The sequence below is a fragment of the Solanum verrucosum genome, unplaced genomic scaffold (genome assembly GCF_900185275.1).
Source record: "Solanum verrucosum unplaced genomic scaffold, falcon-dt-bn FXZP01000093.1, whole genome shotgun sequence".
Taxonomy (NCBI): Eukaryota; Viridiplantae; Streptophyta; class Magnoliopsida; order Solanales; family Solanaceae; genus Solanum; species Solanum verrucosum.
In genome coordinates, this window is record NW_026020065.1 from 1,517,792 (window position 1) to 1,545,698 (window position 27,907).

The following is a 27,907-nucleotide window of genomic DNA, read 5'->3' on the forward strand; positions in this document are numbered from 1 at the left end:
AATTAAAGAATAAATAAAATTAATTTCAATATTTTAAAAGATGTTAAAAAGTAACTTTACAAATAAAATGAATATGATGGTATATTTGCATTTAAAGTAAACTATAAATGTTTATAAGTAGACTATAAATGTTTACTAAATTATAAAAGAGTAGTTCTTCATTAAAATATATAATCAAGTTTGTACTTTTACTTGATTTCAAACATATTAATCTAAATATGTGAACTGATGTAAGTTTGATTTAAATTTGAAGTTGCCGGATCAAAATTTGGTATTTTTCTATTCTATAGAAATGTGAAGTTGAGGACGATCAATGGTAATATGGCCATTTCATATATATTTTATTTTAAAATTCTATAAATTGTATTTTTAAACTTGTCAAAATATTTTTTCAAGTGGGTAAATTTCCTCCACAAGTTACATGACTTTTCTAGAAACTATAAATTATAAGATTTTTCTAAAACTAAGTCGATGACACAAATAAATAGACATTAACTCATTCTTCATTTCATGCACTCCTCAATTCTCTCCCTCTCATGTCTTATACCAATAAATTTCTCGCCCTTTATTTCTAATTTGCGTCCTAAATATTATACACTCCGGCATAGATCTCTTATTAGGAAGAACAATAGTGCATTTTTTTCCAACATTAAGAACTTCATTTTTTTTATCAATTCTCTATATAATAACCATACTTTTGTAAAATAATTATAAGACAAAAGTAAAATTCAATATTTCTTAGTGGACACATCACTTATGGGACTTGTCCATATAGCCAATTTTTAGTAAAATTCAACTGTTTCACACTTTTCAAACACCATAATGAATTAGTTAACATGCTAAATCCAATATCAATCACAATTGCGTTTCTCAAAATGCCTAATCCAAAAGGAATGCAACCACTGAACAAGCTCTTAAAGAACAATTTTTTCAATAATTTCGGAGCATGTTATGTCCTTTTCTTTGGTTCTCTTCAGACTTTTCAATTTCATGGTGTTGCTTTTTTTTTTTAGATTGTAAAGATAATTTTTGAAGTATCTAATTTACTTGATTTCTCTTTTTATGTATAATCCGAAAACTTTACGTAACATATATGTCATTATATAATTTATTGAGAAACATATATTTATTTATTACTATTAGTTTATCATTAGTTAAAACCATTTTAAGCAAGTTATATGAATTATTATATTAACTACCTCATGTTAAATTATTGTCGTATACATTATATTAACTTTTGTTAATATTTTAAAATCTCATTCATTTGAGGTAAAACATTTATTCATCATATATATTAATTACTTTAAAAAAAATTCATCAAGTAGGTCATTATTTTTGTTTGTTAAACATCTATTATGTTTTTTTATTATTATTATTATTATTATTATTATTATTATTATTATTATTATTATTATTATTATTTCCTATCATGTTTATTTGAAAATATCATAATAATTTTTCTTTTCAAACACTAATCAAATTTCTATTATAAACATATATAAGATTGTAATATTGGGCTCGCAATGGGCCTTTCATTCTCTCTCTATATATATATATATAAACTTATAAAGACAACAACATATTTGTGAGTGAAAAGTAGAAAAAGAAAAATAATAAACCATATATATAAGTCATTAAATGAACATTCATTACCTCTCCGTCAAAGACATTGTTTTTTTTATCAAATATATTTAACTTTAAATATATATCCTTTAAATGTAGAATTTGACATATATGAAGGGTGTCCAGACACCCTGGGTGACTATAGCTACGCCCCTGTGAACAATAGCATATTTGAAATATAATATTTATTTATATAATTCAAATAGATATAATTCTATTTTAATGTTAATTGCTATTTTTTAAATATTTTTGTTCTTAAATACAATTTTATTAATTAATGTGAGACACATGTGCAAAGCACGTAATATACTCTAAACAATAAGGTAGAGAAAAAGAAACTACATTGCATATGTGCATAATAATACACATTTAATTTTGTTTATTGTTCCTTATTCCTCTTCAAGTACACTTTTTATCAGAAAAATCCTCACTTTATATTTTCTAAGTTTTGTACTTAATAATATAATATATATACACACAAAAAAATATTCTTTGAGATATATATTTATTACTAGTTCTACGTTTATCTCAAAATCTTATTCTAACATATTGTAAATGATAAATTTGGCATAATATATTATATGACTTTCTTTGTGCTATGAACTAAGATCAAAACATAAAAGAGTAAAAACTACGTTATAGAGTCCTTTTGGTATATCAATGTTTACCTTAAAATAGATACATGACTGGTTATAACTCAATTGTTTCAAGATCTCTTGAGACTTATCAATTATCTAACAACACCATATATACACACTCTATGATGATGCTAAAATTTTGTACTAAGTTACCTAGCATAATGAAAAACGTTGATTCTCTAAATCCTTATGATCTTATGTTCACTAATCACTAGTCTCATTTAATCTTTATTTATCTTTTTCACCTAAACTTGAAGCACTTGTTTGAACCATAAACTTCTATATTTATAGTAGTAAACAATGACTTTTTGTATGTATTTGATAATTATCACATGAATTTGGTTAATGCTATTAAATAAACTATTGAATGCAACTTTTAAATTCTTCTCTTTTTAGTGTGCTGATAATATAAAGTTATAGGAATTAAAAAAATGTAATTGAAGCTAGAAAACACCACATAAATAAGGAGGCATACATTTAGATTTCATGATAAATTATGGGTAAAGGTTATAAAATAAGTTAGCTATATTGAAATTGTAACACCCCGCTACTAGAAAGAACTAGAATTAGAAAGAAACTGTTTTTGGAAATAATCAAATTTGGAAAGTTTGACAAAGTTAAGCTAAATTTGAGTTTTGGGTCAACCTCAAACGACCATAACTCCTAGCACAAGAGTATTTAGGTGGGGTACAAGATACCGTAGGAAATATCTTTGAATTATCTTTTAAACGCCATCGAGTTTTCTCAATTTCGAGTTCGTATGAGGGAGATATGCCCATTTGAAGTTGGGTTGTCTAGATAAGGAAAGTCAAAATCGGATTTTAGAAGGGTATTATGGTCTTTTCACTACCCAATTAATTAAATTCATTTTTGGTAATTAAGTTGGGGTCTAAAGTGATTGGATTCAGTTTACGCTTCATAAAAATAAGTTAGGGTTTTGAGAGAAAAGAAGAGAAGAGGAGAAAAGAGGAGAAAAAGCTTAGAATCGTCGCGTTCTTGAAGATTTGCTTGTGGATTTCGCCAAGGGTTGATCCCTACGAGGTATGTGAGTTCACATAGCGTTGGGTTTGTTAACCCACGCACAAAACATGTTTATTTCAGCACGATTTCATCCTAAAAAGGTTGAAAGTTTGATGTTCTTGATACGTGTTCTTGAATTTGCTTTCGTTCTTGAATTGTGCTGAGATTAAAGAGTTCTTGAGATTATTATGTCGATTTATAAAGTTGTTTTGAGTTAGATTCTAGTGTACATGTGTTGGCTATTTGAATCTAAAGAGAAGTTGAGCAAAAGAAGCGAATTTAGGCGAATTGGGGTTAGAAAATGAAGAACAAAAAAGTCGGGTGAATCTGGCAACCCTATCCGCTTCGGGGACTTACCTCCCTTTTTCATAGAATTTTTCTGCGTCCGGAGAGGTCACGGACCCTTCTGCCTCAAATTCATTTCTTGACTACATATTTAAATGCATCTCCGCATCACGGACTTGCTTTCAGACAGTGATTTCTTGATAGTTTCTCATGTTTAACTATCTAAAAACATTCTTAAACATCACGAGATCTTTCCTATCACAAATCACAACCTTGAATTCATAATTTAAGAAAAGTTAAGAATCAAGTCAAGAGAAGTTCATAGAGTCTTCCAAAGGTCTTTTACAAATGTTTTAACTTTGTTTTAAGACTTGCGTGTTGAGTTGAGTAAAAAGTAAAGATTGAAGTCCATTTCTTCAAAATAGTATATCGAGACTATGTATTCCCAAAGAGAAAATGTTTTCACATTTAAACAATAAAGGAAACACTGATTTCCAATAGAGCCTAGGAGCTAGTTTTCAGGAAAGAACACATGCTTTCACAATTAAGCAAGAGAGGAAACTTTGATTTTCAAGAGAGCCTTTGAGCTAAGTTTTGAGCAATTATCTCAAATCACAGAAAGAAGTTATGTTTTTAAACATATGTGCTAGTATCTTTTGAGAGTAGTATTGAACACCAATATGAGAGAGAGTTCAGACAACTCCCAGCCCCCATAAACCATGTATCCATCATGGGTTGAAAAATGGTCATACTTTTTAGATGATTTCTTAGTGTTTTTTAGCATAGACTAATGGATCCACTTAGTAGTTAGGTTCTATGACCTTGACAAGGTATAAGACGGCCCTGGCAGCGTGAGGCAAAACGTTGTATCATCACATAGCTCTAAAGTGATGGTTGTCGGTTAGAGAAACTCCCACAGAAGTATTTTGTATTCTTATATACACAGAGTTAATTGTATTTTTATATACATCCAAAGTTTATATTGTATCTTTGCATACATACATAGTTACTATTGTATTTTTAAATACACAGAGTTGTTATCCATGTTTTAAAAGCTTTTCTTTATATTGCATTTATATTATTGCTTTATATTGAAATGAGTTAAGTTGAGCCCATGTATGTTCTTTCAGTTCCTTTCAAGCTTATGTCTTGTTTTAGAATTCCCCTTGCATGCTCGTACATTCAATGTACTGATGTCATTTGACCTACATCATTTTATGATGCAGATACAGGTAATCAGGATCAGCATCCAGTGCATCGTTGATTCTAGTTGAGCTTTAGAGTTGTTGGTGAGTCTCCTTGTTTCTGGAGGACCCCTTTTCATTACTTTATCATTTTAGTTCATTAGGATGTCGTGGGTCTTGTCCCGACGTCCATCTCAGTTGTTAGAGGCTTCATAGATATTTAGTTTGATGTTAGTTCTCGAATCTTTCCATTTCAGTTATGCTTGAGACTTGAGTTGTCACTTTGGCCAGCGCATGTTTATTTATAATACATTCTTAGTTATCTTTGAGCTTTCAGTTTACTTTTAAAGTACAATTATGTTTGAGTAAAGTCTTCCGCTAAGAGTTAAGTCAGGCCAAGCGTTCGCTTGTGGACAACAGTGATTCTCGAGTGCCAATCATGTCCGGAGTGTAGGCTCGAGGTGTGACAAAAATGTCAATAGTTGCAATAGATCAATGCACCCTTACATATTTCGTATTAAATATTATTTCAGTAGGTCATACACCCTTATATATATTATTAAAATAATAACTATTATTTAGAATATTATCTTTTCCTATTCTAACTATATCATTGATTTGACCAATTAAGGTTTTACTCTTGCAAGAATAACATTTATGACACAGTTTTATCCATAATATCATAATCAATTAGCTAGTTAAATGGCCACTTTGTAACTTATAGATGGATGTGGTCACTTTATAACTCTTTAGCTGGGAAAAGGCATAGATCCTGAACTTATCCCGAAAAGTCAATTACACGCTTAAACTATTATGACGATCTATTACACACCTTTACTATATAAAAGTGAATTTATTTATCCTTGAGATGTGTAACACCACTCTCACAATATGTGGTGTATTACACTCGCTGCCACATCAGTGTCATGTCAGCGACATGTCACAAATTAAAATATATATATATTCTTTTTCATTTTTAATTAACTTTTCTTTTGTTAACTATATTTTACTCTAATTAATCTCCAATTAATTATTAAAATTCTCTAACAATTATATTTTCTTCATAGTAAAATTACAATAAGATGAAAATTTTAACAATGGCAGCCACGAACACTAATCGAAACATGAAGCTGAATTATGGAGTGGAAAGTCTCATGTTTCTCTCAAAAATGCTTGTCATAGCTGCTGCGGCTAAGAAACCCCCAAAATTTTATCCCACTGATGGCATTAAGAAATATTTTGTTAACAAACACAAATTAAAACCCACAAAACTTAGATTGATGATAAGTAATTTACTAAGCAAGCTAAGAAGAGGTCGAACAAGGAGAGATTTTTGCTTAAAAGAAAGAGGAGAAAAATGTGATTACTCAAGAGGGTGGGGTTGAAGAAGAAGAAGAGGAGGAGGAGGGTGGGTTGTGAAGAAGAAGAGTTGTGAAGAGTGAGGTGAGGTCTAATTAAATTTTGATTTTTTTCTACTTTAATAAATCGGACACGCCTATTTTTTATATCTATTTTTAATTATTTTGCCACATCAGTTTTAAGGGGTAAATAAATTTACTTTTAAGTAGTAAATGTGTGTAATAGGCCATCATAATAGTTTAAGTGTGTAACTGACTTTTCGAAATAAGATTAATGCGGAATTTATGTCTTTTCCCTCTTTAGCTTGCAATTAAGTTAGGAGTTGAAAAGGTTGTGAAAAATATTTTAATTACTTAATATTTAACTTATTAGATATTTATAACATTTTAAATTGTGATAGGGGTAAAAATGGTATTTCAACTTTTACTTTTATGTCTTCCACTTTTAGTATAATATAATTAATTAATGTAATATACATGTGCAAGCTTGTACATTTAATTAGTAAGTAACAATGAGGTGGACTAGTCATTTTAGACATGCCATACCGTGTACACTAAGAGAACAAAAAGATTGAAGAAGTATAAAAGGAAAAAAGTAGAGTTAATAAAATAGGATTAAAATGCTAAATTTAAAAAAATAAAAAATTTCATGTTTTATATATTAATAAATTAATTAACTATCACCACACAAAGACTTGAATTGTGTATCTTGTAACTTTTAAAGGCCCGAATTGACTCTTAAGCAGTTTAGCTGCAGACATACTTGTGACTCAATTTGAATTGTACTAATGAAATATATTACTAAAGAGATATATCTTTACTAGGTTTGACCCCCTTCAAACTATCATAAGGGACAGAGGTTTTTATTTCTGTGACCATCAATTCGAAGCACTCTTGTTTAAATATGAGGTGAAGCATAAGGGGTTACTATCACCATTATCTATGAGTAACATGTAATTGATTTCTCAAAAAAAAAAAAAATACTCATAAAAAAAAACTCTTTCTTTGGTGTACAAAGATTAAGAGTGAGATGAATGATACTCCTACAAAAACCATTGACATGTATGCTACTTAGTATTTCTATAGAAATAGGCAGAATATAATAAATAATGTATCGTATTGTGTTCGATTGGTGTATTGCATGTTTCGACATAATAAGTTTTTGTAAAACACCCTTAATTTTTTATAAATGAAAATTGATTCATAGTGTAATTACAATATTGTTTCCTTTCTATATATCATTTCTTATTGAGTTAATATCTCAAAAGGTCACTCCATTTTGAAAATTTATCTAACAAAGTCAATAGTCTTATTTTATATCAACAAAATCATTCAACTTAGAATTTTGTAACAATTAAATCAATCCACTAAACCTAAAGATAAATTTAGTTTTAAACCAAATCCGCCCCTAAGCTATCAAAATTTAATGTTTTCCAAACCATCTTGAATCTCCTCGCAATTGTAAGCACAGTAGAAAATTTTGGGTTGTTAAAAACATTAGAATAAAGATAAAAAAAAACAAGAAAAAGTTTAGGACGTTACGCAATTTTACTTGAGGTTTATGTTCAAAGTTTCGACATGAGTTGACGCTCGAATAAGGTCAGCTACGCTGTTCACGTCAAAGTCCTCTAAAAATAATTCTAATGTTAGAGATTTCAATTTCAAGTCTAGATTTGGCAACCCTTTAAACTGCTGCAACATGTACGGGACCTGCACGTAATAAACTCTGATTTATAGAGTCAATGATAAATGCACAAAGAAAAACCTAATTTCAAAATTCTAACACACACAACTGTCCATTTTCTTCAAATGAGTTATAGCCTCAATCATTTCTTATTGAGTTAATATCTCAACAGGTCACTCCATTTTGAAAATTTATCTAACAAAGTCAATAATCTTATTTTATATCAACAAAATCATTCAACTTAGAATTTTGTATCAATTAACTCAGTCCATTAAATCTAAAGATAAATTTAGTTTTAAACCAAACCGCCCCTAATCTATCAAAATTTAAGATAACAAAACTATCAAATCATCGTCTCTCAACAAATTGTCCACTTTCTTCAGCACCCAATACAAAAAAAAGAAAAAAAAAACCTATCTGAATTTGGAGCCTCACTTGGACATCTTTAGTTTGACGATCCTTGCACAGTTCCGAAATATGTGTACCAAGCAAGTCCTTCTTTAGCCATTTCTTGTACTTGTCCTCATATCCAATTTTATACCTTTTTGTGGCCATACTTTCTTTCAAATTGCCTGACCCATTCTTTGAGAATTGTTTTAGCACGAGGTATCTTATCATAACTGTCGTAATTAATGACATATCGACAGTGTCCTATTTTAAAAGTATGATTTTCTCAAGGCTAAACTACCGCATTACTCTACTAGGTTGTATGACAATATACCTCCAATATCCGCAAGAATCATGAAAGGACAATGAGACTCTCGAATTGCTATTTTTTTGACATAAAGTCATCGAACATCCATTAAATATTATTCTCCCTTACATCGTAAAGGACTTGAGCCCATGTCTTTCTTATTTTTTGAATCTTGAAGTTTTGGACACTTAGACTGAATTTGTGGTAGTCAAGGTCATTCAATCCTCTTGTTTGGTCAGTTCCTGTTTTGGAGGTTCTTCTCTTTTAACCAAATGTTTGGACATCCACCATTGAAGCAAAATGTTACATCCTTGAAAAAATGGATGCCCGTCTTTGTATTGACTCAAGGATCGATAAATATCAGCTAGAATGATCGGGGCCAAATTGAAATACATCTTTTCTTTTTCTATCTTACCAATACCATGGAATATAGGATGTGCAACCATGACGAGTCGAGAATCAATTTCATTTTTCTTATGTTGAGGAAATACCATGGTTACCAAAAGGCATATAGAAAATGCCAAGGCTTGAGTTTGACTCCAAGTAGAATGATCGACAAACTCATTTGGAAACTCCCAAAAATAATTTTTATGTCCCCAACATTTATTTATTTTAAATGGAATGTTTGGGGTATTTAACCAATTTGCATTCACCAATAACAACATATCTTTCATTTCTTGGCTAGTTGGCTTGTTTGGCAATAGAATGTGATGGTCCGAATATATCTTTCTGTTATTGCACATTTCAATGTTTTCCAGACTATCTTGAATCTCCTCGTGGATTGGTGTTATCTCAAATCCCCAAATCAATAAATCATTCTTTTACTATCTAAAACCGAGTAATGACTTCAACAAACTTGGCCAAACTTGAAGATTCATTGTTGAATGAGGGTTGACCATGTGGATTGAAATTTCTCTCTTTTGGTACCCATTGAGGTGGTTCCTCTGAAAATGAAGAAGGTTCGGAGTCTTGGTGACCATGTTGAAACTCAAAAATCTTCTAGCCATCTAAAAAACACACAAAAAACCCCCTAACCCATAGGCATTATAAATTATCAAACGACGCATACATCCTTCAAACACACAAGCATGAATGTCCATTTGAATCGGAGTTGGATTCAATGTGGTCTTTCTAATGGGCCCAACGCGCCTTGGGTGTTGGGTCATCTTAAGCAAATGCACTAATTTCAGGGATTGAGTTTCGTTGTATGCAAGTTGACTCAAAGTTGGTTTATTTGAAGTGGACAACTTGGGCTGGGACAATTAACGACCGTTAACCATCCAGTGGCCAACTATATTCACCATGGTACACCAAGAAACAATTTGGATAATGAACGATTGCGGCCTGCATAATCATTCTTTAGGATTTTCAAATTAAAAAATGTCGATTGACTGAATAAATGATATGCACACAATGATAGTTTTATATTTAAAATTAAACACATAAAGCTCAATCAATGAAATAATTACAAATAGTTAGTCAAATAAGCAATCAACTCAAAATGGTTAGAACCTAATCAAAACCCAATAGAGTCGTCATCGTCATTTCTGTTTTATGTTAAAAGAAAAGAAATAAGGGACTTAGTTTTCAAAAAAATTAATCTAACCTTTATAAGAAAAATCAATTCTTTAAAGAGTCGCTACTTAATTTTTGAGAAAAATCAAGAAAAAACTTATAATTTCAAAAGACTCAAACAGAATTGAAATATCAAAGGGGGTTCATGGTTCAAATTCACACTTCAAGAAGGGTTTAGGCATTTGAAGTATCCAGTAACACACGATTGTCCTACGACTTGAAAATCGACATTATTCACAAATTTTAAAAAATTAATTAAGTAGAGAGAAACCCATTTTTTAATATTACTTGAAAAGGCAATGAACCAAAGATAATTTTTCAAGAAAATAACTTTTATCAACAAGCAATTAAATAAATAAATAAAACTTAAATACTTCAATTAACATAAAAAATAAGAAAGACCATCTTTTAGAGAATCAATTAAATTAAACCAAATTGAAACAAAAGTAAGAGTTAATACAAACAATAAAGAAATAAGAAAAATAGAAAAAATGTTTCAAATTTGGGGTCCTTGCACAAATTCCATACCTATCCTATATCTAAAAAGAGGGCTTGCTGATATTACAGAGGAACTTTTGCATATAGCCACTCAGAAATAGCCTAATTACTCTTCATAGCTATAGTTTGATAATTACAATTTGTGGCTACATGTTATAGGGAGGAGATAGGCAAGTGAGATTGGGAGAGAGAGGAGAGGGCAGAGAGTGGGAGAGAGGTGAATTATATATGTATATCGGTTAGATAATTATATATTATACATATGTATTTGTATATATGGCCAGCGAGATTGGGAGAGGGAGGAGAGAGGCGAGCGAGAGAGAGCAGAGAGTGGAAGAGATGTGAATTGTATATGTATATCGGTTAGATAATTATATATTATACATATGCATTTGTATATATGGCAAACGAGATTGGGAGAGAGAGGAGAAAGGCAAGCGAGATTGGGAGAGGGAGGAGAGAGACGAGCAAGAGAGGGCAATAATTTGTATAATTCGCATCTCATTTGTATAATTCATGGCTACGTTTGTATAATTCGTATATTTTTGTATAATTGAGTAATATAAATTCTGAAATTATACAAATATGATAAAACTTGAAATAACAAATTGATACAAACATAAACATATGAATTTTAAACAGTTATACAAAATATATTATACAAATTAATTATATAAATTATATTATACAAAATTTGAAAACTACACGTTTATACAAACTTTAAAAAGTTATACTCAAAAAGATTGAATGTATATGGTGACAAAACTGAAAAACCAAAGGAAATCATCGTCATATACAAATATAAACCATCGTATACAAATACAAATCAAAAGAAGAATTGCTAGTTGCGAATTATAGAAATGTGACAAATTATACAAATGTGGCTAATTATACAACTCGAAGTCAGCCATGTAATTAATGGTTAATGTTAGTCGCGAGTGATAATTATAACAAACTATAGCTATAATGAGTAATTAAGTAGTATAAGTTTGCTTAACCATGTAATTTTCCCGATCTTAAATGGATTTCAGCCCATTGAATTCTTACTGGACTTGTTGCGATTGTATTTGGGCTTTGGCTCATTTTCGCCCCTGAAAAGTTGTGTATACACTGACCGTATACCATGGAATATGGATTCTATATTGACCAATTTTCCTGTATATCAGACTGTATATTAAGTGTATACATCCCACTTCAGCTTCCACAACCTGTAATTTTGTTTTCAGTCTGGCATTTGATGCGTTTCAACCTGTATATCATGTATAGTAAGCGTATATGGGCTGTATATCAGCCTGTTTTCACCTCAAACACCTGTTTATGATGTATACTTAATGTATACAATCCATTTTTGGACTTTTTAGAGTTGTAAGTCTGCCTTTGACCCTCTAAACCTGCTTCCCACTCAAAATTTGCATATTTGCTGCCAATTGATGCAGTAGACTCGAAGAAAAAGACTTCGGCCTCTATGGCCCAATCATCAAAAATGCAAAAAGAAAAAAGTCCACTAGATTAAAGAAGGGGTTCACATGCAACAAAAAGGGTAATAAGGAATTAGAATTATTGCTATAATCAATATTTAAATGAAACGTCAATGAACTGTATATTAATGCTAAGATCTAAGATACAAGACAAAAATGATATCACTGAATAAATAAACAAACCGATTAAAGAAATTTACTACATCTCATGGAAAGCAAGTATGTACAAAACATATTCTTTAATAAAAGAAGTTATCTGATGATTGTAACAAAGTCACATGCCAAGAATTAAAGAAAGTTATGACTCCAAAATATGTATCTTAGAGACAATAGATGACGACACCAATTTTAAATAAGTTAGAAATAAAACAAGCCAAACATAGCACTAAGGAGTTATTTCTTGAGTAATTTTAAAATACCAATAAGGGGATGACCATATTTTATTCAAATATATAACATTCAAGAAAAGCCATCAGTGAGCAAGAAAACAAAGTTGGGGTTATACACACTATAAACTGCCCACTCCAAATAAGCAATGATAATCATACTCTATTGCCACTTTAAGGGAGGGATGCGGTACACCAATTATTGCATAGCAATGAAAATGCACAAGACCATCAAATCAAAATTTATTAAAGTTGATTTTTTTGAAACTTATCGCTTTATTTTTATTATTTTTTCAGCAATATCATTTGAAATTTTTGGAAATATTCTTGTCGATAAAGTTGTGATGGAACAAGGAATTACACAATAATAATCAAATCTAGTTGCAATTCAAATAGTTGCTCCACCACCTCATGAAAATGTTAAACCAGTTGTGAACCTTGACCCCCTCAGTATGATGAAACGTTTGATTTTATTTGAGTGTCTCCATTTTTTTGGTTCAATATAACACTAAGCAAATATATGATTAATAGTTGTAAAATATAAATCTTTATTGATGAAATTCATCTCCTTTTGCATTAAAATTCTCCACATTTGTTTGTGCATTTCATTAGTCGAGGTGGTAGATCACTTCCTGTGACTATGTTGTCCACGCTTCGCACCTAGATTTGTTATTTTCTCAAAGGGAGACAACTATTTTTTTCTTGTATTGGTTAGGTGTAAGCAAACAATTTATATAAGATGAAAGTATTACTATGAGATACATGTAATGTCTTGAACAAGATACATCTGGAATTGAGACACATTTCATTTGTTATCAAATTATGAGGTGTATTAGTTCGAATGGTTATTCTGTCAATTTTATTGGTTAGGGAACGTTGAGTCTAGGTTAGTATGGTGTATTAGTTCGGGTTTTGAGATTATATTGTGTAGAATTAGCAGTAAATTTAATTTCTAAAAGAAGTCTCAAGGTGTAATTTTGAGTAAAATATCTTCTTTTAGAAATTCAATGATTTCATTGGCTCTGAAACATGTTTTATGATCGATTTAACTATTGAATTATGTGTAAAGATTTCCGAATGAAAGGGTCAAATCAAGTTTTCTTACAATTGATGCTTTTCTTGACCCGTTATTTCGTTGGTAACTATGTTTATCACGAGAATTCTTCCTAATTTCAACACTTGAAAGTAGGGGTGTGCACTATTTGGATTAAATCGAAAAACCAAATCAAATCAAACTGAATTCTAATTTGGATTTTTGGTTTGGTTTTGGATTTATAATTTACTTTGTTTGGTTTTTTGGTTTGGTTTCGGATTTAGAAAAATGAAAATTGAAAAACCGAGAAAACTGAATTATATATACATATATATATATATATATATATAGAGAGAGAGAGAGAGAGATAAAAAATTAAGTTGGAGTTAACCACTTTTGTCCCTTTTTAGTTATTTTCATTATGATTTAGTTTTTTTTTTTAATGTTTGGACATCTATAATTGATATAATTTTAAGTATTGTGTTTTACGTTTTACTTGTGATTTATATTAAAAAGTATATTTAAGAAATTCAATATTATATATATATATATATTTTATTAAAATTGCAAATATAACTTTGTTATGTTTCTAATTATTGATATAAACGATTAATCAAACCGAAAAAATCCAAACCAAAAAGAGAAAAACCAAATCAAACCAAATTTATTTTGGTTCGGATTGGGTTACACTTCTTCAAAACCAAAAACCAAAAAATCCAAACCGAAAAACCGAATGCACACCCCTACTTGAAAGCTCAGGAGAGAGATTTTGGGAGATATTTCTTGAGGGAATTCATGTGGGTAAGTTCCTAACTCAATTTTCAATCATTTCCTACCAATTTTATTTTCAAAAGAGGGAATTTTTCCTCCAAATTGAAATTTGAGACTCAATTCTCACTCGATTTTGGTTGAGTTTTCACCCACAAACTCCTTGTCACCTGAGAATTATGTTTTTCAAATAAAATTCCGTTTCCCCCTTTTCTATTTTGAAGAGATCTTTTAGGATTTTAAATCTTAGTAATATGGACATATATCGTTGGAACCCTTTTGATGGGTCATTTCCATTCTTAATTAACAGGGCACCATAACCTCTAATTGCTATTTAGGGAACAAAATTCCTTTATTTATCTCCTTAATAAATCTTCATAGGGCGTAACATCCCTTAAATTTCATTTAGGGCACAACTTTTTATTTTTATTTTTATTTTTCTCCTTTTTAAATCTTCATAGGATACGATATCTCCTAATTGTTATTTCTAAGGAACAAAACTCCCTATTTTTCTCATTTCTAAATGTTTACAGGATATGAGATTCCTTAGTTAATTTCTATTTAGGGGGCAAAATATCTTATATTTATCTTTTCTAAATTTTCACAAGGTACGACATTCCCCCCGGAACACAATTTCCTATTTTTCTTCTTTCTAAATCTTCATAGAGTACGATATCCCCTAATTTTCATTTATGGTACAAACTTCTATATTTTTTTCTTTTCTAAATGTTCACGAGGTACGACATTCCTTGATCGCGAACAAATTAAAACTCCTTATTTTTCTCCTTTCTAAATCTTCATAGAAAGACGTTAATTAATTATTATTTTTTCAAATTACTAATCCCAATTTAATGAACTCTTACTTGTAGTCTTTTTTACGTGTAAGATAACAAAATTTTAAACTCATAAAATAATCTAAGGATATTCATAACTCCACTATCATTTGCATTACTTGAAGCTTTGTCCATCTCCCAATGATTAAAAAGCAAAATAAACAAATTCTACTACTTATATTCAAAGCTCAAACTAATATAATATATGTTACTTAGAAGCAACAACTCACTCTCTCCATCTATAAATTCTACAAAATCCATGCCACTTCCCAAAAACATAATCCCCACAATTACAAAACAATAAACAACTCAGCTTTTTCAAGTTCAAGTTTCGCTTGCTGCTTTTCATTTTCAACTCAGCTTTTTTCAAGTTCAAGTTCCGCTTGCTGCTTTTCATTTTGATAAGAGTAAGTGCTTGTAGCTTGCTCGCTCTCCTAGGAAATGGCAAAACCTAGCTATACCTTGAAGGACAAGACCTTAAATGGCCTAGGCAATCTCATAAGACTCCTCCCAACAGGAACAGTCTTCATATACCAATTCCTAAACCCTATTCTCACAAACAATGGTCATTGCACTATCATCAACAAGTACCTATCAGGCATCCTCATTGCCCTTTGTGGTTTATCTTGTGGATTTTCTTGTTTCACCGATAGCTACACCGATAACGAGGGCACGACCCATTATGGCATAGCCACAATGAAGGGGCTTTGGCCAACATCTAAATCGATGGACACAAGTTCATACAAAATTAGTGTAGGTGACTTTGTGCATGCATTTTTTACCATAGTTGTTTTTGGTGTTGTGACTATTTTGGACAGAAATACGGTGGATTGTTTCTTTCCGACGTTCGAATCGACGGAAAAGATGTTGATTATGGTGTTGCCACCGGTTGTTGGTGCAATTTCTAGTGTTGTGTTTATGGTGTTTCCTAATAAACGTCATGGTATAGGGTACCCTTCCAACTAATAGTCAAGATAACTAAAATGGAGTTATCTTGAGTTTAAAATATTTTATACTAATGATTTGATTGAGTTTTGTGTTTTGAGAAAGGTTTTTTTTTTTTGGTTGATTTATTTTATTTTATACTAAGGTGTGTATATGATGTAAATCACAAGAAATGAATAATATTATAAGATTTGGGGTTTTAAATTTATTACTTTGTTGGTTATACAATGAGCTTATGATCTTGGAAGTGTTTTGAGTTGTTTATTATTTTTTTTAATGTTCAATCGTGCTATATTCTAGCAAACATCATTACATCACATTTGAAGTGTGTTTTACTAAATTGATTTTATTAATGATGTTTTGAAACTCTAAATTTGACTATTTTTATGTAGTTATTTAATACTAAAGATAAAAAAAAGGGAAAACTAATTTTTATTTAGTTATTTTTGATGTCATAAATTGAACAAGTAAGTCGAAACAACTATATTTAGTATTGGGGTTAAGTAATATAAAACAGAGAAAGTAGCTTAAAGATTAAGCTCACTTTAACGAACTAACTACCTCTCTACTAACTAACTAACAAAGTACCATCGAAATAACTATATTTAGTATTGGGATCAAGTAATAATTAACGATAAGCTTATGCACATATATATAAGATCGAGTACAAGGTACAACTCAATAAAGAAGTTCGTAATTTCAACATGATCATAATTCCTTCTTTCATATAACTTTTCAATATCACGTTCTTATAGTAATGTTGATATAAACTTAGATTTTAATATTACGTATTCGTATAAAACATGTATATTTCCATAATTTGTCACGTATGAATAATGAATTTTAGCATTGCTCAAGTATAAATTAAATTCTGTTAGTAAAATTTATGAAGGAAGCATGAAAACCAAAATAAATCAGAACATCTAATTCAGCAGCTTCCCAATACTTAGCTTATTCTTTCTAATTTGTATTTTCCTCGTTCACTTTTATTTGTCATATTTCATTTTATGAGAGTTAATTTGACTGATCTTCGAATCTAAACTGAATTTAATTAATTTATTATTCAAATTTTAAACTAAAATTGCAATCCTTCTCATATTAATATGATGAAAAAAAATATTTATATCTTAAAATATTGATCAAAATCTATACGATTTGATTCTCGAACAACAAAATATCACAAGTAAAAATGAACGAGGGAGTATAGTATTAAATTTCTTTAGAAGGTAGTATATGTTATTGAAATGGGAATAGAGATACCTGGAAGCAAGAGTAAGCTATTGCTTTGCTTCCCCGTAATTAAAGTGACATATATAATCATAATATCATCATGACATATATACTCAGATTCCTAATTAAATCCATCATTAGCTAATAACAGAAAATTTCATTTGTAACGATTAATTTGATATGATCATATTTTTTTCTTCTCAGCTTATTTTATTCTTATTAGCCCCAAAATTTGAGGAACCTCATTTAAAATAATAATAATAGGTCATAAGTATTTTTTTGAAAAAATATCAAGTATTACTTGCAGAAAATAAAAAAAATTCATAAAAGAGCAAAGAAGTAATAGAAGTTCGACAAATTATGAATACTATGTCTCAAGAAAAATTAAATAATTGGCTATAATAAACTTTATAAAAAATATATATTCGAATTTAAGGCCTCCATTCGGATTTGACTTTAGGCCATCGATTTATTAGAGCCGCTCCCAGTAGTTCTACCCCATATCCTATTTTTCTTATAGGTTTATTCTTCAAATTGATGATGTCTAACGTTATGTAACGACAGAAAAATATACAATCTACCTAAACGTTGTATCTATTAAAATGATACAGTGCGACACAATATAATACGATATATTATGAAATAATAGAGAGCGTAAACCTTGAGAACTACTTTCTAGTTGTTGAAATATCTGTGTAACAATTTTCTGACTTTAGTAAACATTTTGTAGCATCAGCATGATCTAATTAAGTGCAAGCGTCACACAATTTTAATTTTTAGGAACCACACCACATTACTTGTACGTATTCCAACAAGTTTTTTTCCGGTAGTTGCACCAACGATTAATTATAGACTAATATTTACCAACAAGGGTGGTAGTGGATTGGTAAGTATATCTTCATTCTTATCTAAGAGGTCTTAGGTTCGAATTTCCTTGAGCACGGAGTTGGGATTGTTTGGGAGTGTTTTATCCCCAATATGAGACTTTCCGGCATGAATTCAGATCTAGTAGGACTCCAATGTGGATAATAGACACCGAAGAAAAAATAATTAAATTTTAGACTAATATTTGAATGTAATCATTCTTCAAATTGTATCATCTTAAATTAGAGTTTCTAAAGGATTCAAAATTAATTGGTTTATTACGTGTAAAATAATGCTGTTGTGGACATTTCTTTCTCATGCCCCAGAAATTTTAAAGAGTAAAGCAAAGAATTGGAAGATGATGTTTAACATCACGTCAGATATTGATCTAATTAGCTTCTGAATCCTGATATGTAATAACTCGATAAGATATGTAATTATTGAAACTATCAAGTGATTAGCATCTATATTAGTATACTTTATGAAATTTGTCTATTTTTTCTATATTTTTATGGGTTGAAAATTGGGTGAAGCTCATATTTACCCAATTAAAATATAAGTTATCTAACTCAATAAAATATGGATTAAATTGATTGATATTGTGAATATGGGCTCAAAATTGTCAGTTCTAATCACCATATGTTGGACTAATAATATTCGTTCAATTGCAAACTATAGTTGAGTACCAAATGACTTGTATTTTAAAGCCAATTAGATATTCTGCAAACAATAGATTTAAACACTTTTAGCCAATTATTGAATTAAGAGCTAGAAAACTATTTAAAGGAGGAACTTATTATGAGGAGAATTTTGATGATTCAATAAAAATGGTAACTAGTTCCAACAAAAAAGAGATAATCCAGTGGTTTGTACTTGGGACTTCCATGTTGGAGGTCTCAAGTTTGAAACCCCTTGCCAGCGAAAGCAAGGGGTTTGCCTTCTGGGTCGAGCTCGTCGTACGAGGCTTGCCTAGTGCGAGTTACCTCTCCTATGTGGTTTGCGAGCTATTGCATAGGAGCGGGGGCTTTACCCTGTGCGCACCCAAAGAGTAGCGACTGCGGGTTTCCCTTGTCATATATAAAAATAAAAAAGAGATAACTTACATCTGCAATATCATGACTTTCCCTCACTATTTTAAACTCTACATGTAATAGAAGTGTTATAATTAGTCACAAAGAAAGGAAACAAAATAATGTATACACCACCACAAGGAAGAAAATGAACTAACAAGTAATAACCATATATAGTTGCTAATTGCTCACTTGTCAAATCCCTCTTGAAGAACAAGAACTTGTCATCCTCTCAACTTTCTGTTTCACTTTCTTCTGTTTCCTACTATTCTTCCTACCTCTGCTTGCTGCTTTCATGATGTCCACCTTAACTATATGGTGATCGGACGTGCCTTTAGATGAAAAAACCGAGTATGATCCAGGTACAAATGCATAAGGAAGGCCTTGCGATCCCAAAATATAATCAACTCGAGTTCCATATTTACATGTTCCTTGCACATCTGTGTCAAAATGACAAAGAACATGATTGAGAAATGTTGTTAGCAACTCATATAATGGTTACAAGTAAGATTGGGAGAGATTTCATAGGAAATTTTGAGATAAAGATTCATACTTTGGCCTTTAGCAATGATAACAACTGATTCACATTCCCCTGCAAACTCTTTTGCATCATTGTACTCTTTCTGTTTCAAGAAATTCATTACTTCAACTCTTGGAGTTGGTTTTCCTATCTCCTCATAATACTGCCATCATGACATTGTGTGATCAAGAAATTGATAAAAAAGGATACTACTAATCCAAGAAAAAGTTGTACTTATAAGACTCGGTTTTCTTCTTACCTTTACGATATCATTCCATCTCTCTAATGAGTAATCTGAGGCTTCAAGAGAATTTATGCCTCCTGCTAAAATATGAGGACTGTCATTTGATTGTATTATTGCATTTATTTGCTTCATTCTCCAATTCTCATCTAAATGATCAAGTTGAGTGCAACAGAAGTTCAACTCTCCCATCCGGGGTACATCAACCGTAGTCTTAAGCACATTTCTGCATCAAACCAAAACACCAGTTATATAAGGAGCAATTTTCAAGTTAAAAGCTTTGCCAAATAGTAGTGTTTCTATTTCTAATAGCTTAAACGTTTAGATAACAAAGAGCATATGATTCTATGAACATAGATATAGTCAACATAAGTGTTAACAGAAGGAGACACCTGAAATCTTTATCATCATAGATTTTCTGGATTCTCCATTTCTTAATAGGCCATTTGGATAAAATAGCATTACCAAATTCAGGAGCCCAGCTTTCAGCAAACACATAGTTCATCCCAAGAGCACGAGCTAAATCAGATAAAGGGCTCATATCTTTCTCTTCCTCAGCCTTCACATCTTGTAAAGCCAATATATCAGCATCCACTTCTTTCAGCACATCAAGAATGGTCCTTGTTCCACTCAAGCAGCACCCTCCGTAATCATTAATCATCCAATTAGCCATCGCGGGGAAGCATATCGGAGACCTCACAGGGCCTAGGCTGTTGTTGTTTAAACTCAAAATCTTGGTGGAATCATCTTCCAAGATTCCAAGTACCCTATTCTGAGCTAATGAAATCTCATTCTCAGGAAGGTTGATAGAAACTTTTTGCTTTGGTTTTGCTCCATTTGTTAATATAGGATGAAGAGGGGAATGCTTCAATATGCTCTTAGGACGATTATTCTTGGACTTTACCTGGTTTTGAAATTTAAAACTGTCATCATTGTCATCATCATGAGAAAAGACGGATGATTTTTCAGGCTTAGGCACAGCAGGTGCAAGGGAAAACAATGCAGCATTGAAGGAGGCTAGTCGAATAGTTCTACTCTGTCCATTTGGATGAGTTGATGATGATTTGAAACTTAGTTTTTCTTTGAGCTGACCATGACTTCCTCTTGAACTCAGCTTCCCAAACCTCTTGATCACCACCTTAGTCCTTGGATGACGCCACATCAGCCATCGCATCCTCGAGCAAAGCCGGTGAATTCTCCGTCTGAAGAAATGAAACATGCAGGAAAACTGTTTTCTGCATGAAAGCTGCACTGGAACCTCTGTTGACTGCATGGAAGTTCTCTGCAACTAAGTTTTAGCTAAACTAGATGGATATTAATGAGTTTGATGTTAGTCAAATTTCTTAAACTAAGCCTTGATTGAAGGTATGAAAGTGATACTAGGATTGATACCACATTTATACTACTTGTCATTGAAAAGGATATTGTGTCTTACTGGTGAAAGTCTGAGTAGGGCAAGTGAAAAGTAGATAAAGAGACAAAAACACATCCCAACTGCTCCAAGAAATGAGGTGGGGTTTGAATATTTGACATTGGTGGCATATAATGGTTGAGCTTCTTGTCTTGTGACAACAAACAATACCTAACTCATACCTGTGAACAAAGACTTTCTTTCTCTTGAAAACTTAAACAACTGTAAAGATAAACAAATCCTCAGTTTTTTCTATTCTTGATTGATACATTATAATAGATATATGACCTTCATTTACTTCAGCTTTTCCCACATTAGTCAATGGAAAGAGGTCTAAAACCAAGAAGTTATCCAACAATGGAGCAGTTTGTTTGTCTTGTGACATAAAGTTTAGTATCTCTTTTTAAAATAAGATATAGAGTTAAGGTGCCACATGACACACGCACCAGCTAGTCCAATATTTGGAAGATAAAGGTGGAATAGGCTTATGATATAAATAGGCTTTTTGAAATAACTTTTACAAGTCATTTTAAGTTTTTACAGAACAGAGTAATCAATTTGGAAACACTCTCTACCCAAAAAGTAAAGGTAAGGTCTGTGTACATTGTATCCTCCACAAACCCACTTGTGGAATTATACTAGGTATGTTGTTGTTGTACAGGACAGAGTGATCAATTCTCGTCTGGCAGATGCAAATACAACTCATGACAGCATTTATGTTGGGCATTTCCGTGCTTTGATACTATCAAAAGTTCTACATTCTGGCCTACTACACTAAAGTGAAATAGGGGGTGGAAATGTGGAGGTGAGCCAATCAAGCCTCAACTTCCAGGCGCTACCTAACACTTTTGGCAATATGTGTGAGTAGAACACTGATTAGGGGAAACAAGAGAAGATAGGATAGACCTTATGTACACCTACAATCATTTGCTGAGTAACACTATACAAAAGCTACAACTGCAATCATTTGCTAGTCTGAAATTACATTATATTTAAGAAATGACAAAACCGAGGTCAAGGGTACAACAAACATGATTCATCCTTGACAAAACAATGGCACATGCCATGTCTGATCTAATTATATGTAGTATTAGCAGTTTGATATCTCAAACAGAAGACTGAACATGCTAAACATGAAATCCCTTACTGAACTTGCAAATACAAAGATCGTGTGAAAATGCTACTCCATGGTGGTGGCTGTTTAGCGCGACTGCTTAGGGTTCCTAATTCCAACTCTTCCACAGTTCATTCCATCAATAACTTAAATCCCCATTTGATTTGCTTTGTTTCTATCTAAGTAAATCAGCACAACTTTGAGGATGAGGCTGAAGGACGCATAATATCGGTAGTTTTCTCTTCTCCCTGGCACTAGTCATCAAACAAGGTATCTAAAAGATTTGAAGGTGATTCCTCCTTTCCAGCATCTTCAAAGAACCCATTTGAAAGATTTTCCCTCTTCAGTCTTCGCTCCTCAGCAACAGATTCAGATGATTCCATGCAGTAATTTTTCTTTGCCTGTTTAAAAGGTCTTTCAGCCACAATGAACTTGTTCCCTTCACGTGTTCTCTCAGAGAATCCAGCCCAAACTGAGAAGATTTACATTTTAAATTTCAGTCCACAATATAGCTAAAACTACATGATCATATAAGGTAATAAGTGTATTCAAATGTTGGGGGGGAAAATCACATATACAAGTGGCATACAACAAATAGAGAACTAGACCAGATATACCAAATGATAACATTAAAACCAGAGCCATTAAAATGGTGTAAAATTTAGCTCTCAACAGCAGCTGTCAGTGACTTCAATTTCATTACAGCTACACATGGTACAGTCATCTCAGTAGCCATTGGATTGGCAAGATTGCACTGATCTAACAGCAAATGATCACCAGCAGGACATTCACAGACCATAAGAATGGCAGAGTTGATTGACACTCAATTGAGGGTTTAAAGCTTACAGTTAAGTTCCAGTGTTGTATCAGAGAAAAAGATTATACTTAATTGTACTGCTTTGAAAAGAAGATTTGTTTCTCCATTTCTTGGCATTTTAGCGTCAAAAAGGCCCTCCATTTGTCATAGCTGCACAACTATTCAAGCATCAAAGTACGAGTGCTGAAGCATACAAGAGCCACAGTCTTCTTAAACTATGTTTTATTTTGATAAAAGAGACTAGAGCAAAGAAGCTATTAGTTTTAGCATTGAAAAAGCTAGGTATATTTTTAAAAAGGTTATCCTCTCAAATTACTGAGCTATTCAAGTAAGAAATTTAGGAGATACAGCCTCTCGTTGATCCAGCAATCCAGATAGCTATTCCACATTTTCATGTATCATACCAAAAGAAAAAATTTCCTTATTGAAGTACAAGAATAAGTGCTTAGCACGCTAGCAGCCTCTAGTCCTCTACCTTCCTTTGGCCGTGAAATCCTCGAGATTATTTGAAGCAAAAACAGTTTGTTGGCAACACTATGGTGCTGGAAAACCAACTAATCAAAGTGAAACTTTCTTGCTCTACTGCCGATCAGTAATTACACATATGACCTAGGGGAGTTCACCATTCGGTTTGGTATGTTTTTGAAACATTTTGGTTAGGTATTTTCGATTTTCGGCTCTACAAATACCATACCAATTTATTTTAATACTAAGGAAAAGCAAACAGCAAAACACTCTTAAAAAATGTCAATGTCAAAGCAGCAACACTTCCACCACATGAACACAAAGGCTAGAGATCTTGATAATTTCGGTATGAATGGAGAAGGTAAGAGCAATATCTAGTCGTATGAAGGAAATTCAATGTACAACAGAACAAGTACGCTGAGCATAACTACACAACAAGGAAGGGATAGTCTAGAGGTAAGGACTCTCCACTTCCAACTGTGAGGTAGGGGGGTTCGAGTCACCAATGGAGAGGCGGAGAGCAAACTGAAAAATGACACTGTTGGCTCCTAGATAGAAGAGTTTCATGGTGGGGTTTACCATATATTTATATTTAAGAAATAGAATGAGAAGTGCAAGCTGGCCCGAGCACCACGTAATCCAAAAAAAAAAAGAGAACAAGAACCTGATTTAGCTATTTCTTATTTCACAAGTAGTATTAGCAAAAGGTAAAGCACTAGATGTAGGAAGAAGTCACATATAAAGATCTGGTCCTACTTCTAGAACGATAGAGCAATAAAGCTAACATTATCAGGTATAAGACACAAAATGTTTCTGTCCAGTAAGCAGCATGGAAAAAGTCACCAAAAACAGAATAGAACAAATAAGATAAAAGCAGTAGTGATTATCAATAAAAATTACCTCCAAATTGATGCAGAACAATGGAAGCAGCAACAGTCACATTCAATGAAGCAGTACCACACCCATATTGTGGAATATATACAAAGAAATCACATATCTCACACTCTTTTGCAGAAAGTCCAGTACCCTACAACACCAATTTATTCATATTATGGTCAATAGGCCAATCGTTATCCTACCCTAACATTTGTTGTTCAGAACAAATGACATTCACAAACCATCAAGAAATCAGTAATATTTCCCACCCATAATAAAGAACAAGTAATTGATAACACCTCTAAGCAAAACTTCCAGAAATCGCTAATAGAGTTCTTATATAAGATATTTCGGTTGAGGAAAGAGCATCTCACATTTAGCATCAATGAACCACACCTCAATCCCAAACGAGATGGACGGGCTATATGAATCCTCACTAACCATTCTGCTCTATTAAGATACATTTCTACTTAAAAAAATATTTTTTCTTATAAAGAAAATTGAGATTAATGTCTCTAATCCGACTTAGCCTAACCGTAATAACAGATAAGTCCTAATTCCCAATTAGTTCATATGTATCTAATATGGATCATCTCAAAATTTAAAACAAAAAGAAGCCGAAACATATTATTATTCTAACCTCATTGCCCAGCAGGAAAGCAGTACTTCTCTTAAAAGGATGCTCATTTACTGCAACCGCGTTTTCTGTAATTTCAACTCCACATATATCACAATCTCTTTCCTGTTCAGTAAAATTCATAAGCAACCATAAATGATCAGCCTCAAGTAATTCTGTATATTACAAATCCAACACTTACAAAAGTAAGTAAAAGAATTTCGGTTTTGGAACTTTTGAATACCTTGAGGAAGGTTTGAGCATCAGCAAGGGAGTGGAAGTGGCGGAAACGGACGTGAGAAGTGGAGCCGTGGCTACCGAAAGCGTTGAAATCTCTACGGCCGACGAGTATCATCTCCGAGACGCCGAACGCGGTGGCGCTACGAGCTAAGGTTCCGACGTTGTGTCTCTTTGCTATGTTATGTACCAGCACGAAACTCTCTAGTTTCTTCTCATTTTCCATCTCTTCGCTATATTCCCGCCGGAAAAATACCACCCACTGAGCTGGTTACTGCCCGTCGCCGCCGTGCTCGGCTGAATGAAAAATCTTTGACGGCGGGGTTTGACCGGCAAGTGAATTGGGCCGACGGAGGTTTCTGGCCCAGTATATGTAATTATGTAGGACTATGGACGCTAACTTTTATTAAATTACATTAAGCATCCCCAAAGTTTCAAGTAGTAAGATTTTACCCTTATAGTTTTATAATACTCTGTTAAAGAATATCAGTAAACTTGGGGTTTTCACAACAATGGAACTCGAAATTTCTGCAACCAAAATGGATTCTGAAGCCTCCGATCGCACAAAACAAGCTCAATTTCCATCAAATTCAATGCAAGATTGGATCTTGACAATCCCTATTCTGCCACCAGTGCTCGTTACCGAAATCCTCTTGAGCTTCCGGTGAAATCCCTCTTGAAATTCAGGCCAGTTTCAAAATCTTGGCTTTATTTAATCTCTACCCTGAATTTATCAAGACCCATGTTAGTTTATCAGCTAATAACAAGGAAGACACCCACCATATGCTTATTTTTTGGGTCCTAAGGGTCGTAGGAGAGCTAAGTGGACTTTCAAAGAATATCTTCTGAGGTCTTTATTTTTTGGCTCGTGACTTTGATTATCCCTTTAAAAAGGTCGGTAAAAATGTCAGCACTTTGGGTTCTTGCAATGGATTGATTTTCCTTGCCCATAATACCCAATATTTGCTTTTATGGAATTCAACAACTAGAATGCACAAGAATTTGCTTGATATTGAACTTAGTTGGAAGTACAAACTTGCCATATATAGTTTTGGATATGATGAGCTCTGTGACGATTATAAGGTAGTGGGTATCTTTTATAATAACCATGTGGTTCAAATGACATTGAGATTAAAATATATAGTCTAAAAAGTGATTCCTGAAGTAGTGTTGACTATTATGGGGATATATTAAATACTTCATGCTCTTTTAGAAAAATAATGTCAAGTGGTTCAGGTTTGTCTGCAAATGGGAAGTTTCATTGGGATACTATTACAGTTGGTCCTTATTTCACTTTTGTGTGTATGGGCATTAGCTATTTTGATTTAGCTAATGAGAAATGGGAAACAATGGAGAAGCCCTCCTATGGAGTAGAAGAGTCTGATTTGTACATGTCTGGGAATGTTGGGAAGTGATCTTTGTGTCTTTATTGATTATAAGAGAACTGTTTGGGTTATGAATGAGTACGGGGTTAAAGAGTCTTGGATAAAGAAGTTTACCATACGTATTCAATTTATCAAGTTTTATATCCACCTTTTTTCATGTCAAATAAAGGTGAAATATTGGCGGTGTCGGGATCAATTTCCATAATATACAATTCAAAAGATGACACATTCAGATATCCATATGTTATTAACTGTGATGACTTTCATGGCGCGAAAATCTATGTTGACAGCCTAGTTTGTTCTTTTTTAACTGAAGTGACAAAGAAATCAACAAAAGAAATGCGGAAAAAGCTCATATCAAAACAACCAAGTAACAAATAATTTTTAAGAGTACTTTCTTCTCAAGTTCTTTCAAATTTTGTTTGTTATTTCAAATATAGAATAGACACGCATGCGAAGGATATGTTTAAATTATTTTTAATCTGGACTAGTTCTGGTGTTCTCCTTGCTGCTAATATCTAGATGTATATTTTCTTGTGCATATAGTTTGTTTGTTTTTTGGGATTATCACGGTGCCCCGGTCAACTTTCGTGCACCTCAACTAATTCCACTAGATACCTGTTACCTCTCGCCAACAGCTTGTACTAGGTAACTTTGTCTATCAAGGCTAGGACAGATGAGAAAGAACCACCTAGTGTTTGTGTTGTCTCTATTAGTATTTGAACCTAAGACCTCATGGTTCTCAACCCACTTCATTGATCACTAGGCCGCACCCTGTGCTATGTATATAGTGTTTATGGAGGTCAAGTTATTTCTTGAGTCAAAGTTATTATGTGCTCTTATGCACTGTTCTTCTGTTAGCTTTCCATAACCACATTCTTGCATTATAGAGAACCCAATGTGGCTAGGTTTGTCTACCGTTTGATATACTTATGGGGATTTCCCCAACACTAATACGATAATTTACCTTATTAAAGGAAACCATATTTCAGCATAATAAATAATCATGTCTATTCAGGAACTAATTGTAATGTATCATCAACCTAAATAATCTTCTTT

The 27,907-nt window shown here is 32.3% G+C and overlaps 4 protein-coding genes across 5 annotated transcripts in view; 1 reads left to right on the forward strand and 3 right to left on the reverse strand.

The window, feature by feature from the left end:
- LOC125823778 (superoxide dismutase [Fe], chloroplastic) overlaps positions 1–2,455 on the reverse strand; it is a 185,508-nt gene extending 183,053 nt beyond the window's left edge. For both annotated transcript variants that reach the window (XM_049503165.1, XM_049503164.1), the window contains exon 1: positions 2,445–2,455. The gene's annotated coding sequence lies outside the window, so the exon portion shown is untranslated. The remainder of the gene's footprint in view (positions 1–2,444) is intronic.
- A 12,984-nt stretch (positions 2,456–15,439) lies between these two features.
- Positions 15,440–16,249, forward strand: LOC125823782 (protein DMP2-like). Its single transcript, XM_049503169.1, has one exon. It carries the CDS (start codon positions 15,499–15,501, stop codon positions 16,021–16,023), a length of 525 nt encoding a protein of 174 aa, XP_049359126.1. The 5' UTR covers positions 15,440–15,498; the 3' UTR covers positions 16,024–16,249.
- Positions 16,250–19,182: 2,933 nt separating this feature from the next.
- On the reverse strand, positions 19,183–21,410 carry LOC125823775 (uncharacterized). The gene is made up of 4 exons (XM_049503159.1): positions 20,320–21,410; positions 19,946–20,153; positions 19,720–19,849; positions 19,183–19,606 (listed from the first exon to the last, which is right to left on the reverse strand). Exons 1-4 carry the CDS (start codon positions 21,198–21,200, stop codon positions 19,362–19,364), a joined length of 1,464 nt encoding a protein of 487 aa, XP_049359116.1. The 5' UTR covers positions 21,201–21,410; the 3' UTR covers positions 19,183–19,361.
- An 840-nt stretch (positions 21,411–22,250) lies between these two features.
- Positions 22,251–26,309, reverse strand: LOC125823780 (uncharacterized). Its single transcript, XM_049503167.1, has 4 exons — positions 25,471–26,309; positions 25,251–25,352; positions 24,635–24,761; positions 22,251–22,924 (listed from the first exon to the last, which is right to left on the reverse strand). Exons 1-4 carry the CDS (start codon positions 25,687–25,689, stop codon positions 22,707–22,709), a joined length of 666 nt encoding a protein of 221 aa, XP_049359124.1. The 5' UTR covers positions 25,690–26,309; the 3' UTR covers positions 22,251–22,706.
- Between the last annotated feature and the right edge of the window lie 1,598 nt (positions 26,310–27,907).